Here is a 21631-nt window from a genome sequence, read left to right as displayed (position 1 = left end):
AGAGTTATCTTTATCATCTTTAATAGTATAGTTTCTACAGCTGGTATTCAGAAGACTTTGTGATTCCATGAAAACAAATCAATAATGTACTTTTTCTTAATTTCATTTGATGTTCCATTGCTTTTGAAAGTTGCATATAAGTTAGTACTCTGTAATTAAAATTTCCTATACTAGATTTCTTGCTGAACTCTCCCTATGATTATTTTTATGCTAAGTACTGATGCATGATCCTTTCTTACCAGTAATTAGGCATCATTTATAACACAGTTTCTGATTAGATTAATTTAACCAAATAGGCTTGAGCTTTTTAATTTACTTTTATTTTGCCTGTTTTATTTCTTTGCTTAAAATGGCATATCTAAATCTTTATATCCATAGCAACACTAAAAATAAATGATTTTGGTTTGCCCCCTATCTTTTCAACATGAAGGGATACTAAAGAGATCGGTTTTATCAAGCACAAAGCTATGTGGCATATACAGCTGACTCCCAAATTACTGAGCTAGTTTTCTCTCTTTAATTTTGATTTATGACAATTTTCTCCTATTACAACTTAAGACTTAGGAATTACTTGCAAAACACAGGGCTTTATTACAAAATCAACTACTCAACCAAATGCCTCATTTCTAGGCAGTGTACAAGTTCAAGCTGAGCTGGCTTAGTTGGCATGCAGAAAGAGTTTCTCTTCAGTAGTGATTACCACTTCTCCGTTTCACAGTATTCACCTCTACATGAATTTCTAGGGTCATGTCATTTTACAAGTTCCTGTGCTCAATATGGGAGTACCACGTTGAAATTGGAAAGATTCAAGCCTTTTCACTTTAATCTCTAAAACGAACATTAGAATTTGGATCCTTACAAAAGTGGCTGAGGTCCTTGGTAGCGTACCTTACATAAATATGACTAAATATGTCCTTATTCTTTTTAGGGAGATAGTGCTTCTCTGTTACACAATCAAGTTAGGTTCTGTTTCATAATCCCAGAAGACTATAAAAAGGCAATGAATTACATATGGATTTTGGTTTTTAAATTTACCTGGTCTTCTCGGGAAGTTCCCTTCTTTGCCTGTTGCTTCCTCAAAGCTTCATACTTTTGTTTTTCTCTTCTGTATTCTGCAATAGCACCATCTGGAGTGCCTTCTTTTTCTGAAAAACAGAATACTCTTAGAGTAAGTAGTGCAGTCATATATGTATATATGTTTTGGTACCGGTGATCGAACTTGTGACCTCACACTTGCCAGGCAGGTGCTTATGCCGCTGAGTTAAATCCCTGGCCCAAAGTGCAGTCATATTAATGTATACAATTATGCCACTAAAGAGGAAGTCCAAATTTGGGCTGATTTTCTTCCTTTAATTTCAAAATGAAACCAATAAGCTCCATCAATTCTATAATCATTTCCTCCACTAAAAAGTGGCTTGGTATCAGTTGACCAACCAGCTTTGTAAAATTTTTTTCTGTACTATGCTACTCTATCTGTCCTCATTTGTACTTATTTAAGTTAATTAGACTGTACATATTTAAATTGACTAAAAAACCCCACCTATTTCACATTTAAAAGTAAGATCTTCCTAAATCCAGAAACACAATTTTCTATTGTTTTGTCTTACAAGATACAACCTTTCAAATATTGGTTGTTATACAATTACTTGCTAGTTTTGTTTTCCAGTTGTAATAACCAAAAATTTCATCAGGATTGAGGCACATAGGCTTAGCAATCTTAATAGCAAAGAGATGACGTTATCATAATGGGTATATATGTAAGATGATTCTTTTGACAGGTTTGAAAAATTAATTACATTTTTTTGAAGTTATATCTTTGAATATTGCCCTTCTTATCCTATAATAGTTGGATTTGCATTACCCTAGGATAAAGACCAAGCACCTTAACAATCTTAGGATCCTTGCTGGAGGCAGTTAATATTTCCCAGTCTTGTCTCTCAAGCCCTTGGGCGTGTTCACCTTCAGTGGTTTCATTTGGCTTTAACTATTATTCTTCTAACTTACATTGTTTTCTTGATGTCCTCCCCTCACCTTCAGCCAACTGGCCTCTCCACCTGCTCCCCATTCTCTCGGAACATGAAAAGGACTTGCCTCTCCTTCCTCAATTAATTTCTCTTGCTTAATTCCTGCTTATTTTTTAGGTCTTGGCCTGGTTGGCACTTTGTTCACAAAGCCTTTCTGAGTCCAGTTGTTAGGTCAGGGTTGGATGCTCCTCCGTCAAGCTTCTGAAGAACTAGCTGGTACTTCTGTGTATGGCACTGGATGGTAATTTTCTGTTTACTCTTCTTTAACTCTTACTGAACATTAAACTCCTTCAAGAACAGTCTTAATTACCAGCACTTAGGACAGTGCTTGATCAACAAGTGATAACAGTTCGATATAAGTAGATAGTCAAGTAAATGAATGAATAATGAAAGAGAAGGGAATCGAGGAGGCAGCGGGCGAATTTGACCCTGGAGCCTCACATGTTACTGGAGTATTTGCCACACTGTTGGAATCTCCTGCTTCACCAAACTTAGAGTCAATGATACTTTTTTCCTGCCATTTCTACATGGCAGAATTTTGTAAGATCTGAAGGCAAATTCTGATGAGTATCCTTATAATGTCTAGTGGTTAAAACAAAGAGCAAAAGGACAAATTCTTGAATTTTCAGTCACAAATGAGTGAAAACTTTTACTTGTAGTGATAAGTTTAAAATAAATGGAAAGGCTGACACAGATGGATTCAGCTGCTACATGTCATAGGCAGGTTAAGTTTACACACTTCAAAACAGATTCAGCCATGCTCATTTTAATGTATTTTCTGTGTAGTTCCTTACATGTGGTTTCCTTTAATATGGACCAACAACTCGATTTCACTTTTCAACAATGTTGTAGGAAACAGAAAATTAAAATTCAAAAAATTTTAAAAAAATTGTGCCACAAAGCCTTAAGAATCAATTTTTAAAAGCCAAGATTAAGTAAATATTAAAGCAAGAAAATTCCATAGAATGTCATCTATAATACTCAAAAGACTTAATAATTCAGAAAACAGTAGCCACCTTATACTAGAAACTAGTAATGACAAGAACTTTAAAAGTGGCTATTTTGAGGTATACTTTATGTACAGTAAAATTCATTACAAAGATATACAATTATTTATTCAGTTTATTGGTACCTTTTAGATATACATAATGATCATATTCATCACAGGGGATTTGTATCTGTACATGATATATTTTTCTTCTTTTTTTCCTAATCCCCTCTCTTCCCTTCAACTTTTCTTCTTCTCTCTATTTACAAACCTTTGCTTCCATTTTATCCTTTTGTTTTTTCCTTTTCCTTTTCCTCTTCCCCTACCCTAGCTGTTTTTTTCTTCTGCACAATTTCTTCCCATTTCACAATATCTATTGTATATTTTGGTCCTTATTTACTCTTTCAGTTTCTCACATCAGGGAGACAATATGATGTTTATAAATGTGTGTCTAATTTATTTCACTTATGAATATGGTCTCAAGTTGAATCCATTTGCCTATAAAAGTCTCAAGTTTATCCTTCTTTATGGCAAAGTAGTATTTTGCTGTATAAAAATACTGTATCTTTTTTATTCATTCCTCAGTTGTTGGGCAATTGGATTGTTTCCAAGATTCAGCTATTACAAATTGTGCAGCTATAAACATGGGAGTACATATGTCACTGTGGCATGATGTTTTTAAATCTTCTGGGAAGATACCCAGAACAGACCTAGCTGGATCAAATGGGACCTCTAATCCTAGCTTTTTGAGAAATTTCCATGGTGTTTTCCACAGTGGTTGCACCAGTCTACACTCCCACCAACAGTGGAGAAGGTTTCTTTTCCCCCACAGCTTCTCCAGGATTTATTATTGATTTCTTGGTAATAGTTGCTCTTTGGAGTAAGATGGAATTTCAGTATTGTTTTACTTTGCACTTCTTGAATGACCAATGATGTTGAACATTTTTCATATGTTCATTTGTCATTTGTATTTCTTTTTTTGGTACCGGGGATCGAACTCACAACCTTGCGCTTGCCAGGCGGGTGCTTACGCTGCTGAGCTAAATCCCCAGCCCGTCACTTGTATTTCTTCAACTGAGAAGTGTGTATTCATCTCAGATGCCCATTTTTGGGTTGGGTCTTTAACTTTGGGGGAGGTTTCAGCTTTTCAATTCTTTATGTTCTAGATAGTTCTTTAAGTGACAATTGGCTAATTTTTTTTCTCACTCTGTGAGTAGTGTTTTCATTTTGTTGCTGATTTCTTTAGCTGTGCAAAAGCTTAACATGAGATCTCAGCTGTTGATTCTTTGAAGTACTTTTTCGTGCTGTTTGGGTTTTGTTCATGAAATCTCTGCCTATACCAATGTCAAGATTTCCAACTGCTTTCTCTTCCAGTAGATTTAGTGTTCCGTTTTAATATTTAAATTTTTGATCCATTTTGACTTTAATGCATGGTGATAGACCTGGATCTAGTTTTAATCTGTGGTATGTGGAAAGCCAGTTTTTCCAGTACCATTTGTTAAAGAGGCTGTCTTTCTTCCAGTGAATGTGTTGGTGCCTTTGTCAAAGATAATGTGGCTGAGTGTGTTTGTAGTAGTGTCTGTATCTTCTAATCTGTTCCATTAATCCTGAGTTCTGGCTTTTTTTGGTCAGGACCATGTTGGTATTATCAAAGCAGCTTTGTAGCATAATTTCAAGTCAGGGATTGTGACTGCCTCCTGCCTTGCCTTTGTTGCCCAGGATTGCCATTGCTATTCTAGGTCTCTTCGGTTTCAAAATGAATTTTAGGAATGTTTTTTAGTTCTGTGAGGCATGCTGATAGTATTTTGACTGGGATTGTGTTAAATCTGTATAACAATTTTGTATGGCCATTTCCATTATGCTGTTTCTTCCTATCCATTAGCAAGGGATATCATTCCATTTTGCGATATCCTCTTCAATTTTTTCAGACTACTATAATTTTCAATGTGTAGACCATTTATTTCCTTTATTAGATCGATTCCTAAGTATTTCATTTTTTGGATGCTATTGTGAAGGGAATGTTTTCTCTCAGTGACTTTGTTGTGTACAGGAAAATTATTGATTTTTGAGTGCTAACTTTGTATCCAGCTATGCTGATGAATTTGGTTATTAAGTTTAGAAGTCTTTTGTGGAGTTTTTGGAGTCTTCTATGTAGAGCATCATGTCATCTGAGAATAATGATAATTTGACTTCTTCCTTTCCTATCCTTATTCTTTCTATTTTTTTCTTGTCTAAATGCTGTGGCTAATGCTTCCAGAACTATATTGAATAAGAGTGGTGATAGTGGACATCCTTGTTTTGTTCCTGATTTTAAAGTGAAAGCTTTCAGTTTTTGTCCACTTACTATGATGTTTCACAGATTTGCAGTATAACTTTAACGCAGGAATTCTACCTACCATTCTGTCTTCTGTTCCATTAATCTATGTCCTTTTGCCAACAGTACACTATCTTTATTACTGCAGGTTTATACTGAATCGAGATTAGTTAGTATAAAATCTCTAACTTTGGCATTTTCATATTGGTGATTCTTGTTCTTATGCTCTTTGATATAAATTTTAAATATAGCTAGTCGATTCTTCAAAAAATCTGCTAGGATTTTGATATTAACTACTATCAGTGTATAAATGAATGTTATGAATTAGCTTGGAGAGACGTGCAATCCTAACAGTACCAAATTTAATAGAATTGTACTGAATTACACTGACTCTAATATAGTCCTCTTGGTTCCAGCCATGAGGTAGAGTGGTGGTACTACATGTGAGGTAGGAGTGGGAGTAGTTATTTATTTATTTTTTTTAAACTATCTCAGGATTCTTACATCAGAGACAGGAATGTTTTGAAACAAATATAGGTAATTTCAGAATGATTAGCTGATATTCATTCTAGAAAAAAAAAAGACAGAAAAAAATAAAAGAGTATGTAGTTTTTACAGAATGGAAAACAAACAAAGCTGTACCTCTTCTGTAAAAATATTGGAAAACAGAATGTGCAGTGTAATTAATTCTCACATGGAGATTCACTGAACATATAAATGAATAAGCCCCAAGCAAAATAGGGTTAAGTGGTCAGAAATTATTTGTTAGTAAAAAATAATAAACATAATTTTTAATCGTGTGAAATTTCCTACGCAAGTAAGAGAACAGTATAATGAAACCCTATACCCATTACATACTATAAAGAGTGTTAACCCATTGGCAATCTTGTTTAACTCAGAAAGTATTCTTATAGGATTAAAACTAGCACTCAAACAGGAACTGATGCTTATATGTTTCCTATGCTGGGTATAAAGGAAAGAACATGTACTCTTGGATTCCAACAGAGAAGGAGCCAGTGATATGGCATATTTAGAACACAGACACAGGGGTGAGACTGATCAGAATTTTAGTTACACAGTTTTTTCTATGTGTATACAGAGACAACCTGTGCCTCAGTACTGTTAGCTATAAAATGAAAATAATAGTTACCTAACTTGTTATAAAGATTAAATGAAAGACTGTAATGCTTGGTGAATGCTTAACAAATCATTATCCTATTCAGATTAAAAAATGTGATGGTATGAAAATATACTTGCATATACTCAACATTTATATGTTAACACTATATATATATTTTTTTCTGTTATAATTAAGATAAACTTCCAAGGAACAGTGTCCACTCTTGCTCAAGATAGGATTCTCTTATCTCTTTCTTCATACAAATATTATGGATTTTTTTACTTTGATAGAAGGAAAGGGGAATTTTCCCCCACAGAATATGAAACTAGCTGTATTCCAAAAATGCTGATAAGGAGTCCTTAGTAGGAGTCCTTAAGTCTGTTAACATTTTAATTTCACCTCCATATTTTTACCTATATGAAAAAGTTAATTAAGATAACTTCAATAAATTGTTTCCTTAGTATTTGTCAAACCATATTCTTTTTGTTGTCTAACCATGATAATGAAAACATAGGCATATAATTCAGATACACCTTAACATAGCTGCACTGACAATATCTTAATATTGTAGCATTAGTCATCCTTTTTCAATATATAGGTATAACCAGTTTCATAAATTAGTGGTAGTGATGGCAAGCACCTAAAAAAGTAAGATTCACTCATAAATTTTAAGCTCTCTTTGATATAATCTCTTTGGTAAAAGGAAGTAATTTTAAAATGATATGGAGTAGGTGTACATTCTCTAGCTGATGTCTAAAATGGATTGCAAAACTGATATTCCCTTGAAAAATGTTCACAGTGGATAAAGCTGTACGGCTTTTCATCATTATGTAAATGATTCCAGATAAATAACTAGTATAACTTTATCTTTTCCCAGGGTTTGAATGAAGTTTCTAATAGTATTGGATCTACTCCATCTTTGAGTCCATTGTTGGCAAAAGTCTAGTTCAACAGTTTTCACAAGAGATGGAAAAAAATGTACATACAGAATTCTAGAATGCCATCCATTTCTCAACTGCTGAATCAAACTATTCTCCCACAAAGTCTTAAGCTCTAATCTCATCCTAACTGCAGCTTATGGCTTCATAAGGGAGAAGAGTGCAAAAACTAGACTTTTAATCTTTAGGTTATGAGTGAGAAACCATTTTGCCTTTAACACAACTGACTGTATTCTGTAATGAAAGTTAAGAACTCAAATACTTGGTGCCTGAGGGTTATGGGTAAATCAAAGGCTATACCCTATGATTATATAGCTGTAAATGCTTTGCTACTCTTTCTAGTAAAGAATGCTCTAAAAGATCCACAGTTTCTTTAGTTGCTCAGGAGCTCTATTTTTTTTTGCTGCAATATCTGGCTTTTAATATGTAACTGTATTCTGGAGCTTTTGATTGTGATTATTATCATTTAATTGTAACTTGATTTATATTTTAAATGATAGGCTCAATAGAGGTATGAAAGTTTCACAGGTTACCAATTACAGGTGAACTAATTAGAAGTTGAGAGAAATAACTCTGCTATGCATGTTTGATATGAGGGAAAAACAGATATATGGGTAACAGAGGTTGTTTTAAGGGTGATCTCCTTAATCTGCTTCTTTCTAGAAGATATAATCTAAGCAGTGAAGCATGTAGCACTTTTTGCTTGGGCTGATTTTACATTATGATAACCTTCACAAACAGTATAAAACAACACAAAAAAAGGGTCTTTAAAGTGTTGGTGAAGGGCAACTGGATGCAATTTATATCCTTATGCCTCCTTGAATGGTTACTCTATTTGATACAACTCTAAATTAATTAAAATGCCATATACTACTAAATTTTTTACTAAAATATTCTTTCAATAGATTAAAGGGATAAACTATTTTATGGAAATGTGTTTTATTCTAAAATTTTAAAAGATTTTCTAAAGTAAAATTTCATAGTTAATATTAATCTAAATATTCTAATAGAATATTTTACATCATTCAGTCTTACACAAGAAATTTTCCTGTCAAAATTAATATTTACAACTGCTTCCCAATGGATGCTCTCCTTGTCACACATATCAATTTGTTAGTGAGTCCCACTCACTACATCATAATAAAAAAACCAAGATTTGTTGACACTGTTCACAGAAATTCCTGTTGGAAAGACCAACTAGGTAATTTATTTCTGCTTATTTGCCAAGGTGAATGAAAAGTTTAAAAATAAAAGCCAGCTTTGAATCAAGAGTTAAAATAATAAAATATAGCTGAGAAAGACTGATTCAATACAAACTTTTAGGTCAGAAAAACTGGCCACTAATATTTTTCATAATGTAGCTGTCTTAAAATTCTTTGTAACAATGGAAAATATATCAAGTAAATATAAAAATCCAGTCCAGCTTGTGGTATGTCAATTTTTTTTCCCCCTAGAAAGCTGTAAATCTAAACAATCAAGGCCAGGCAACCAAGCTGTAAATCTAAACAACCAAGCCTAGGCAGTCACAACACCTCTGGTAGACTCACCCTGCTCTAGTTTCTGGTTTTGTGAGTTTTTTCTTAATAACTTGTGGTTTAAAGATGTCTTTTCCTTTCTGTTTTCATTCTTAGCCAAAATGAACAGGTAAACTGCTGGAGAGCAGCTGTGAGGTCTAGTGATCTTTCACCATATAAATCTGTAATAGCAGGATTAAATTTGATGAAGTTCTTACTGTATAGCATGGAAACTGTAACTCGAACACTTTATATACTCAAATGCACTGACTTCCACTATACAAACCCAACTATGTAACAAAACAAACAAACAAAAAACAAAACAGAAAACTAGTCATTTCTTCTATTTTCTAGCAAGGATACAGTGCGTTTGATGATGACTTATCAGAGGACATTCATTTTTCATGTTTTTACTTCTCGTCATTTTACTTCTCATTACTTACTCTGAGTAATTTCTCTAGCTCTGTATTTCGGGTCACTAATTCTCTGTTCAATTGCATTTAATCAGTTTTTAAAGCATAAACTGAGTCACTGATTTTACTCACTATACTTTTTATCTATAGAAATTCCATTTAGTTCTTTTTCAAATTCATCTTTTTTCACAGCTTAGTCTTTTATTAAGATTTTTATTCCATTAAAAATCTTATTTTTTACACATTTATAATGTTGTATCTTTGTGATTGTTTTTGGGATCCTTCTGTTTATGTATTTCTATGTTTCACTAAAGTGGTCTAAAGTATTTTCTAATATTTGATTATAAGTTAATTTTCATTTAGGGTTGCATCTTCATCCTATTCCACAGGAATTCTTGGTTCCCAAGACTGTGTGAAAGTTCCTTCAATAGGTTTTGCATTTGTTTCTGTCAGACAATTAAGGGATTTCATTGGTCCAGAGCCTTTAGTTCCATGTCAGCTTCTCAATTTAGAATTCTTCTCATACCATGTAGGCAATATACATTTTAGCTTTTATATCTGTGCTGGTTACAGGTTTAGAGTTTTGACTTTTTTACTGAGACTCTTTCTCCTCTTTCCTCTCTTCTCTTTTCCTTTCTTTTCCCTGACACTAATATCTGAAGAACAGTAAGCTTCTTTGTGGCCTTTCTGACCAAGTAGACAGTTTTTCTAACTCCTACCTCTTTAACGCAAGGCCATATTCTCTATCCAAGTGTGAGATGGAAACTTCAGCTTCCCCATATTACAGCCTCCACCTGGATTCAATATATGCCCCCAGGTAACTACAGTATCAATTTTCTTACCCTTCATTTCCAGTGTCTAGGATTTTTCTCTCCCTCCCACTCACTGTTCTTCCCTTCTTGCCTCTCTTCTTCCAATTTTCTCTCAGTCTCCCTTTCTGCCTCTCTCTTCTCCCTCTTCTTCTTCAAGGTTGGTTAAGCATTTAAATTGGACTATGTCATATTTTAGCCAACACTTTTATATATTTGTAGGAGAAGGAAGTTCTGTGTTAGCCCAGTCCATGTTTTCTCTGTCAAACAAAACTTATGACTACTTCATGGATAATCAAATACCTAGGAATGGTGCCTAATATAGTAGGTGCTTAGTAAATATATTTTTGTTTTTTGTTTTTGTACCCTTAATTCCTACTTACTTAGCATGTTACTAGAGCAAGGAATAGCACATTCATTTCTCATGTGATTGGATCTTCCTGGATAAACAAAAATTGAATAGGCAACTGGATGACTTTAGTGACATAAAATTGGATAATTGCACAAAAAGAAAAATTTAGTCCGTTTAAGTACAGTGTTTTACTTTTCTTAGAAACCTCAATATATACTCGTGATGATTCATAAATAATAATGATGCAAGAATGACTACTTATTATAACTGAAATTTCATGAAATAGATGCTAAATAAGTAGGATCAAAATTGGGATATGATAAAGCTGAGATGTGAGCCTCGGTCTACATGATACTAAGGGCCTACAGTGTGTTCTATTGTCTTCAGTTACAACTTAAATTCCGAAAAGAAAATTCACTAAGTACCCTTTGCCAGTGACCCAGAGAGATGCATTGCAAGAAATGTGAAATATATGATATGAGCATTTCACTCAAAAAAGTAATGTAAAGAGTAAAATGAATCTAACATATAAATGTTTAAGAAATCAAACCACTGATTATCATGTAAGTATCAAATTTTGGGTTTGTGGGTGTAACACCAGTTTCAGAGAGGGCTTAAGATATTGTTTGTTTTTTTAAGAGATTGCTTATGTTATAGCATTAGAATAAATTTTTAAAAATCTGTAAGCTGTCTATGAGTTAAATTAGGGAAACTATAGGAAAGGTTTGGGAAAGGGACTGTACAACATCACTATAACCATCAATTTATTACTGAGAATCTAGCAGCAGACTTAGGTAGTACCTTGACAATCTTCTAATCTAACTTATCAGTTTATAGATACACTACGGTCCAGGCAAATGAAATAACTTAGCTAGAATTCTTGTCAGTTAGTAGCAGAGCTTAAGCTAAAACTTATATTCTAACTTGCCTTAGGTGATAAACTAGTAAGATGGAAAGCTATAGATATACTATAACTTTGTTTCTGAATGTTTTACACACACACACACACACACACACACACACACACACACACAAACGTCTCTATTATTTCCCCTAGTCAGTGATGGACAATCTTTTAGAGACTAAGTACCTAAATTACAACTCAAACTCACTTATTTATCACAAAGTGCCAACACTTTAATAAATCTGAATATCTGATGCTTGGCATTGGGGCAATTTGGCTTGCAGCCAAGTGAAAGTGATCTGCATGCTCCTTGTGGCACAGGTACCAAGGTTGACCACCATTGCCAATGGTGGTAGTCAGAAACTTAATCCCTATTCTACGGTATTTGAAGTTCTTCACTGGCTACCTAAGTAATGAACCAACAGTATCTGGCCACAAATCTCACTTTATAGAGAAAAGAATTCATAATTTCCATTGTCTCAGAACCAGGATATGCAAATTTATTCATTCATTCAAAATAAAACAATGTATGGAATGATTCTTCTTATATGTTAGAAACTGTCAAATAAGTCTGTCTATAAATGATTTTAAATAGCTCTGGATCTAGTATCTCAAGGATATTTTTGCAGAATTCCCATAATAAGTGAAAAAATTTTATATAAATAAAGGTGGTATGGTAATGCAAATAGTGTCATTTGAGTAACAAAGGAAATAGACTAACAAATATGAAAACAGTAATGCTACCGGTGTCTAGTTGTATCTTATTAATACATTCTGAAAATTAGAGTTTTTTAAATGAAATTTTAAAATACAAAAGGTATTAATTAATTCCCAGGAAAAGTGTCAGACTTGAAAATAGCTAATGTGATGGCTAAAAGTTTAAGTAATCACTATTTGCCATACATCGTAAGTGATCATATTTTTCACTTATTTGAATCTTTAACTCATCTTGTAGTACCCTAAGCACCATAAGTGTCTGCTTCTGTTGACATCATCTCTCTAACTATAAACTTACATAGCAAGAACTGCCATTTGTGGCCTAGCACATGCTCCATAAACAATAACTAAATGGACAGATTGATGATTTTTAGGTTTTGAATTAACAGTACTTAGAGTCACATTATTACTTTTACTTTTAGATAGAATACCTACTATCTACTATTAGATAGAATAAGGCCCAGAGGGACTTGTAGGGTCTTAGGAATCCTATGATACAACTACTTTTTCAACAAATAGTTGTCTAATTAAATTGAGTTATGACAAACTAGGTAATTTCTCATGCTTGTAAAATAAGAGGTAAGAAGAACTGGTGAAGTAAACATGAGGACAAGTACTCCTGATTTATGGCTCTGGGCTTTCTGGATACTAAGCACATACTACACCTTTGTTTCTGAATGTTATAAAGAACCCCCCTAACCCTTCCCCTAGGTGGTAGTCAGAAACTTAATCTTTGTTCTACCTGAAGCACTTCATTTGCCACCACTAGAGAAGAAGCTCTATAAGGGCTACTCCATCATCTATCTCCTCTACAATCTTTCTTGCAGAGTTACTAGAAATAAATGATACATTCTTTCTCTTCCAGGCAGAATGTCTTTTATTTTGTATTGTTTGCTTTATTAAGAAAATACATATTGGAAATGATTTCAGTAGTAAGTTTGTAATGTTAAAATGGCAACCCAGATGCAACACATTTTTCACCATTCATTTTTCATAACTAATCCATAATATTTATCACATGAACACAGGTTAAATCCTTACTATGTTTATTTCAAAGATACTCCTTCAGATGTATCTTCAAAAAGCAGATATAGAGAATACTAATCTCCATGCAATTAAATTGCCAACCGAAAACACTCATAGTTAAGGGGATTATTTACTAGGGGGACTCTCATTCTACATGTGCCCATTTATAAAACTAGACAGATGTATGTTAGAAGTTTAATTTTTTTGTACTCAAATCTGTACAGATTATTCCTTCTGTTTAACCAATTTTCATTTTCAAAGTATTTTCAGGTTACAAACAGAACAATACTGGCTCCATCTGGTGGTCAATAAGCTTCTACAGTTTTGTGAAAATTAGTCAAAAATTAGTCAAAAATTCATTTGAAATACACTTGAACATCGAAGTATGCCTCAAGGCTGAACAGTGATTAAGTGCAATCACTAACTTAGTTGGTCTAACTTAGATAGAAGTGTTAATTTTTTTTCCTAAAGTTTATGCTAGCTTCATATTATTTTGAGGCATAAAATAACTCTAAAAATAATAGACTGTTTCCTGTATTTTATGTTAATTTGAAAAATGCAAAAGCAACAAGTTGTTCCAGAGAATAGATTAAAGTTAAAATTTATCCATATTTTCAGACAAGAATCTGTTTTGGAACATAAAACATAGAAATATGTGCTGATTTTCAGCCTTCCCCTCTTTTTCCTATTAGACATTTCCAGAAAAGTAGCTTGTCAGTTCACATCTGTGTATTTATCTTCTACTCAATGCTAACTCTTGACTTTTAAATTCTGTCTGACAGGAGCATATCTAGAACCACAACATAAAATGAGAAACTGAGACTCAGAGTGGTTAAATGATTGTGTTGTTAAGTTGGGAATGTCAGAGACCAAATTTTCTGACAAGCCTATGTTGCCTCCTTTTCTATGCCTTTGCAGTATAAATTCACTGCAGGCATATTTCATCACAGTCTAATAATCATTTTGGAACTATACATATTTATAGCACAGTATGATCATTTATGAAATGGAAAGTATTCTGTTCAATTTGCATGAATTTAAATAATTTTACCTAATATATTACAAAGGCAAAGAGAATTTAAATCAGTAAAGACAGGTTCTGAATAAAAAAACCCCCTAAATTGATTTAAATTAACCTTTTACTTAACTACGGATTTACTGTGTAAACTTACTAAATAGACTCTCTCAGATATATTCTGACAAGGTTTTTATTAGACATTTCTCTATTCTCCTTAATAATTCCAGGAAACAACTGCAATACAGAAATGGTTAATGAGGATTACTGAGGAACAATGAATGGCTTTTCTAATGGGGGCACTAGCTTTCTACTTCTTAGCTATAGCTGCTATGCAGATTCACCTCTCCCTTAGACCAGCACACCAGGCTGTGGTACTCTCCGGTCTCTCAGCAGAGTAAAATTTATGTTTCCGTATGATATGACCTACAATTTTTGTAGTTTGATAGTCATTTGACAACACCCACATGTTGCCCTATCATTCTAGAAATGTAAACTACAAATTATGTATACTGTGTTGTAGTAATAAGAAAATCCCAAATTCTTGAAGATAAAAAGAAGTTCATAAAGCCATCCAGATACAAGACTAAAGAAAGAACAGCTAACTAAAATTGCCTAAGGTTTTGATTATACTAGTAGATTAAACACTGCAGAATATATGTTTTTAAAGTACTTAAAGGAAAGCTCTACGGTTCTGTAATAAACTGATGTAATAGAGTTCTAAAATTATGATATGACCATTACTACTAACACCATTATCACTTTTTAGGACCTAGAGTGTTTAAGATGCAATACTGAGAAGGCTGTGCATGCTTTCTCACTTCACAGTGACAGAAAGGGTCTTCCCATCCTTATTTTATGCATGAGGAAACAGAGGTTGAGAAAGGTTAAGTCTTGCCTTAGGTTACATGGCTAATAAACGATACAGCAAGGATTTCAAAGGAGGGCTGTCAGACTTCAAAGCTAGTGCTTTTTAGACTCTATTACACAGCAAACAGTTATGGTTGGGGGGAGGCTGGGTGATATGGTGTGTATGGGAGTGGAGGAAACAATGACACTTCCCAAAGTTAGAAGCGTGTACACTGTAGAAAGGATAAGACATACCACACTGACTGGGGTAGAATGATCGACGAAGGTATGAAAGTAACAGAGTGCAGAATGCACATGAGCCAGAGGAAAACTGTTGTTTCAAAGTGAAGGGTGGGTGAAGGAGATGGGGAATGAAGAAGATAGGACAAAACTTTGTCACCAAAGTCTTTGAATATCAGATCAAGGAACTGAAGTTTATTTTGCTAAGCAATGGGACTCACATTTTATCTTTCTGACGTATACTGCAAAAGATCATTTATAAGTGTCTGTGAGTCTTTTGTAAAATTAAGTGTGTTGAACCTTCCTAAATGAAACTGAACCTATTTTGATGATTTTTTTAAAGTGCTGTTTTCTTACTATAGTATCAGCTTGAATTAGTCAATTTTTATTTGCTAAAGTTCCAAGTTTCTTGATGCCCATATTTCTCTTAAACAATGAAAAATGCAAAGGGAGGGAAGAAGAGAGACAGAGAGATAGCCAGCAAGAGACATAGAGACAGATAGTGAGAGACTGCAGGACAGGGAGAGGAGAAAGAGAGAGAGAGGACAGAGAGAGAGAGAGAGAGAGAGAAAGAGAGAGAGAGAGAGAGAGAGAGAGAGAGAGAGAGAGAGAGAGAACAAATTTGGGATTTTTTTCCCCTAATAATTTTAAGAGAAACTTTGGAAAATATCCAGCTAAAATTATTTTTCATATCTATCAGAAAATTCTAATTTCAATGGGGAAATAATGTGCAATTATTTTAAAATACTCAGTCTAGTTGTTTCTGGTTCTGTACTATTATCTTAGAGTTGTTTACCTGACTGGACCCTATTCTCTACTGAGGTTTACAGATTCTAGTTCAGATTTCACTCTTCTCAAATCCCCACCTTTAATAAGAAATCTAACAAAGTTTGAGATAGAATGAAGGTAGGAGAAAAAACACTCAACTATGCTTTATGTCAATATTCTTGTGTCTAAATGAGCTTTCTGGAAAGTGGAATTGGAGGGTGGGTTGAATGGGGGTTGCTATCCTGCTCAATCTTAGTGGTAAGGCTGTGAATTGTAGGCTAGAATTCAGTCTGCTGATCTTGGCATCTAGCTAACAGGTCATGTTCCTTGTGGTTTATTTTATTTACTAAAGAAACAATGCTTCACAGTTTTACAGTGGAAAGAATATTGGACAGAAGTTCTGATTCTTCCTCAAATCTGTTTAAATCAGAATAAGTACTAAATATCTGTAATGCTTTGGTTTCTTCATTTGCAAATTGGAAATGAAAATACTTGTTTAATCTACTTCTCAGGATTTTTAGAGAACTAAATGTAATGAAGCATCAGATAAGACTTTGTAAAGTGTTCTTGTTATATAAACATGATGTATTATTACTTGGCAGTGAATACTAGAATATAGTTATAGACTGTATATCTATAACTGACTTTATAGTTATGACTTTTCTCAAATGCTTAAATCTCATTTGAAGAAGCAGGGAGTAGATATAGCATTTTTCATTTTAATAGCATATAATTTGAATAAAAATATTTTTATATGTTAATTCCTATTTTCAAAGCACCAATAAAGTTTATAAATAGAAGAAATGTGGAAAATTGTTTTGTAAAATAAATTGTCAAAACTTTATATATTTGATAAATTCAAGTATTTAAATGTAAGGTGGAGTACCCCTAATTCTGACTTTGTGTAAAGAATAAATAATAATTGCTGGTATACTACATGATGGAGAAATTTTTGCTATTCCTATCAACTACTTAAAGCTAGTATTTTTACACACAGTGCCTTTCATGTGTCAGGCAGTATTCTAAGTACTTTTGGCATAATAACTCATGTAAGTACGATAGGGAAGTAGCTTACCACTGGAAAGACCAGGGTTTTACACTTGGAAACCCATCCTCCTCCAGTAAAAATTGAGTACTGGAAAAGTATGTAATATGCAAATGTCTCTGAGCTCTAAGAAGGCCACCAAGGTTACACATAAGAATGTAAATTTTTAGAAGGCAGATTTTCTTTTTCATTCACTTTTTTAGGGGGGGGGGCTAGAACAGGGCCTAAGCTGTCTTGTATTTGACAGATATATTTTAATGAATGAATTTTTTTTAAAAGAAAGTGAGTTTTTCAGTGGAAAGTGCATTCTTAGAGAAACCAATTAAAGAGTAGAAACAAATGCAGTGATGTGTGCCTGCCATTCCAGGACATAGCATGACCTTATCTGTCAAAAATAAAACCAAACCAAAACAAACAAATGAACAAACAAACAAACAAACAAAAAGACCTAAAACCAAAATCAAACAAACAACAAGCAGAGAGATGGTAGAGACAAAGGAGGGTAAGCTTGAGTTACTTGGCTTCCTTACCCCAAACTTTAGAGCTGTGATTACTAAACACTATTTTAGGCTTACTGGCCTTAAACACTGAGCATTTTTTAGGAGGTACTGAAAGCCAGAAGAATAATCAAGGAAAGAAGAGAAGTAAAGCTCATTAAAGATGACTTGTCAAGTGAAGGTGAAAGCATTTGTATTTTATATTACTAAAAACACATTTTCAAGTGAAAAGAAAAAAAAGATTTAAAAACTTGGGGTTTTTGTTTTTGTTTTAAAATTGTGTTAATTAATCCTTCAATGTAAAGAATTACTTGGGAGTCTTTGATAAGTTCCCTGAAGTAAATTCATCACTAAGGAATCTTACACCTTTTTCTTGGTGAAATGAAAAATTTCTCACCCTCTTATTTTGGATTAGAATATAATTATAGACACATTCTCACTGATTAAATTTGTAAAAGTCTTTGGCTTAGTCACTAAACAAAGCAAATGCAATGACTATACTGGGTTGAATATCTGAGTTAGTAACTCCACCTTCTTTTCCCAGCTTTGTTATCCACTCCAGCCTGTGAAGGGTCCAGTCTGTCTCACAGATGCTTTACCTCTATTTTCTAAGCTGGAAAACACTATTAATTACTATTTTTTCCAAGGTATACAGTCAGTTAATTTGTGTAGTACACTTTTAAATTACCCAGAACAATAATAGTATGAACACTCAGAATAATAACAGTATGAATAATAGGCAAATGACTAACCTTGAAAAATGTTTCTCAAAAACTGTTGTATTTGTTGTATTATTTCTCAATAGTTTACCTACAGAATTTTTGCAAGATATGTACCAGTATAGCAAAATCTATGGTAGCATGAGAACAAATGTTGCAATCATTTTTTTCTTTGAGCATAACAAATTAGGTGAGAATAAACGTAATTATTCTATAAATCCCTCAAATAAAAACTTGGGACTACATGGAATAAAGTATGGAGGACTTCTCCATGGGGTTTGCAGAAGGAAAAAAAAGATAAAGGACCTATTTTTGACGCTGTTTTTCCGTAGCAGACTTGAGCCAATGTGCTGAAATCTTAAACAGTACTGCAACTAAGATATTCAGAAATAAGCTGAGGGTGGAGAGCATGGGGAAAGAAAAGAAAATTAATGCCAGCAATTCTTTCTTTTTTTTTTTGTCTTTTTCCTTTTTATCGGTACCGGGGATCGAACCCACGACTGCCTGCTTGCAAGGCAGGTGCTTATGTCGCTGAGCTAAATCCCCAGCCCCAATGCCACCAATTCTTGCTTGGCATTATTTGAAAGGAATCCAAACAGCAAGGTTGCTTCTAAAGAGAAAGTATGTAATATAGTATCTTATACTCACTGCCAAATTGTATTAAAACTACACACTTATATAGTATAATAAGTTTTTATTTAACATTTGTTCTTAGGTGTTCTAAATGTATATAGCTGTTCTGTCTGTCATTTTGCCTTAAATTATTATAGTAAGGGAAAGAGTAAAAATGATTGAAAGATTCCATAATTTTTTTTCACTTTACGTTCCAGACACAAAATTTGCAAGAAAGGGTACCATGCTTTCTTTTACCAGCCTTCATTCATATGTGCTGTGGGTCCTGTTTAAAGGACAGCTAACTTCTCAACTGAGCAGTAGCTTGAACATCAATATAAGCAATGGATTTCTAGTATACACAATGACCCAATAAGAAGTAAAAAAAAAAAATTGTTAGAATGCTGTTAAAAAATGTATCTTTTGCACTATTATTTTTGGGAAGTTGTTGTATATAGTATATAATATGTACATTTGGTGGTACCTATGTGAAAGAGTTTTGGCCCAGACAGGACACTGTAGTCGGTGAAGCCTTGGAGGTGGAACCAAGGAGCTCTTATCTCCCCCACCTCTAGGAATTTACCTATGGCTTTATCTTCCCCACCCCTAGGAATTTACCTATGGTGCCAAAAGAATATCAATGGGCTACTTGTGCAACCCTAATGCCCCTCAGGCACCACCCCCAACCCAAGCTACATGTATGCCTTCACTCCACGTGTTCCATGGAGAGAACGCCCACGAGGGTATGGGGGGGGGTGGTTGGGGGTAGGTTGTAGATGCCCTGCTCCAGGGGATCGGGGATGTCTTTCCTCGCATTCTCAAAATAAAGGTCATTTATATTTCATACTTCTTTTCAGCCGCCACCGGTCCCCCACAGTTCTATCACTATGCATGAATCTAAAATACATTCCAAATGCATAAATTGGTAGTGTTAAAAATTTATTTTATAAACCAACTGTCCATCAGATGACAAGTAAGCAAAAAGTACAGCCATAAATAGAATATTATTTGGTCATATAAAAGTACTTGATATATCTTGTAATACATATGGACCCCGAAAACGGTAAAAGACTACATATTATATGATTTTTCCAGAACAAAGAAATCTAGCAAGTCAGGAAATGTATCAGTGGTTGCTTACGTCTGGAGGAGTAGGAATGGAGGTTGTAGCAGGTGACAGCTAAATAGTATAAAGTTTCTTTCTAAGATCATAAACATGGTCTAAAAGTTACTATAATGATGGTTACAAACATTTATAAATAAACCATTGAATTATATACTTGAAATAAATGACTATGTTATGTGAATCCTATGTCAAAAGCTTCCATAAAACAACAATAACACCACCTTCCACTTTATTCTAGAGCTGTAACAACACACTTGGAGACCACTGGTCAAAACAGGAGATGATTTTATTTATGTTACTGTATCTAGAAGCCATGTTGTCTTTCAGGTTTAATTGCTTCTCCCTTGTTCCTTAAAACCTTCCTAAAAATATATACTATATTGTCTTCTTCCTCTGCTGAACTATAAACTATATGCTGCCTCACATCATGAAACAAAATAATTTTCAAGTCGCTTAAACAGTTAAAAATAAAATAATAAAATAATTATAGAAAGATAAAGATGAGTATTTAAATGACTGCGATCAGATATCTTGGTCATCAGTTAAATAACTTGCATTTAAAAGTGTTTAATAATAAAGGTAAGATAATGCTGAAATCAAAATGTATAGAAATAAACTGGAAAACAATGTTAAAAACGCTAATCTTATTTTGGGCAAGAAATATTATTAATTCCATGCAAATATCTTCTGCCAAAATAAGAGAAATATGTCCCAATTCATTGAGTCAAACATTATAGTGACACAAATTTCACACAAAGATACTGCCAGAAAATAAACCTCAGAATTATAGACTGATAGCTTTTCTAAAGATAGATGCAAAAATCCTTAATGAAATAATTGCCAATAAATTCAGTATCATAGGGAAAATCAGGAATAATATGTCATCATCAAAGATAGTTTATCCCACTAATGAAAGATTGTTTTAACTTTTAAAAATTAAAGATAACACACCATGGTAAAAAGTTTTAAAAAAAGAAAAAGAAAAAGCCCCTGACCACCTCAACAGAGCTCTAATGAAAGCATCTGACAAAATTCATTGTTCATATATGATAAAAACTTTCAGTAAGTCAGGAACAGAAGGAAGCGCCTTTTACCAGATAGAAGTTAGCTAAAATAAAGTCTTTGCTAATATCAAATTGGATGTGAATAACTGAAAGCTTCCCTTCACTGGGATACATGCTCTCAACAATTCTATTTCAGAGGTCCATACAAAAAGAAGGTAAGAAAAATTTAAAACATACTCAATCAAGTTATTGTTACACACAGAAAATTCTCAGTCAAAAAATTGCTAAGAATCTACCAAAAAAGTTATTAGTAGAATGAGAAGATTTAACAAAGTTGTAGGATTTAAAGTTAATATACAAAATTCAACTGTATTTTCATATATTACAAGTGAACAGCGGAAATTGAAAAAGAAAAACTTATAATTTATAATACCATTAAATGACAGAACACCTGGGGATACATTTAAAAATAAATAAAATATACTATACTCAAGGAAACTATACAACACAGCTGAAAGAAATTAGAGAGACTTACATAAATGGAAAGATATATTGTATTCATTAAAAAATCCAGTATTTTAAAATTGGCAGTTCTTTTGAATTTATCTAGCTCAACATGATTGCAAACACAATTATT

General features: G+C 33.4%; 1 protein-coding gene across 3 annotated transcripts in view; it reads right to left on the bottom strand.

Annotated features, from left to right (window-relative positions):
* Window positions 1–21631, bottom strand: part of Cwc27 (CWC27 spliceosome associated cyclophilin) — a 233907-nt gene that overhangs the window by 44038 nt on the left and 168238 nt on the right. For all 3 annotated transcript variants that reach the window (XR_010050517.1, XM_063258241.1, XM_003461597.5), the window contains exon 12: window positions 1036–1145. Coding sequence is in view for 2 of the 3 variants with exons in the window: in XM_063258241.1 (XP_063114311.1) it covers window positions 1036–1145 (110 nt within the window). In the remaining variant the exon portion in view is untranslated. The remainder of the gene's footprint in view (window positions 1–1035; window positions 1146–21631) is intronic.

The sequence above is a fragment of the Cavia porcellus genome, unplaced genomic scaffold (genome assembly GCF_034190915.1).
Source record: "Cavia porcellus strain 051 isolate PalLab524CR breed Dunkin Hartley unplaced genomic scaffold, mCavPor4.1 scaffold_11, whole genome shotgun sequence".
Classification (NCBI taxonomy): Eukaryota; Metazoa; Chordata; class Mammalia; order Rodentia; family Caviidae; genus Cavia; species Cavia porcellus.
Note: the sequence above shows the minus strand (reverse complement) of the source record. Positions and strands in the feature narration are given on the sequence as shown.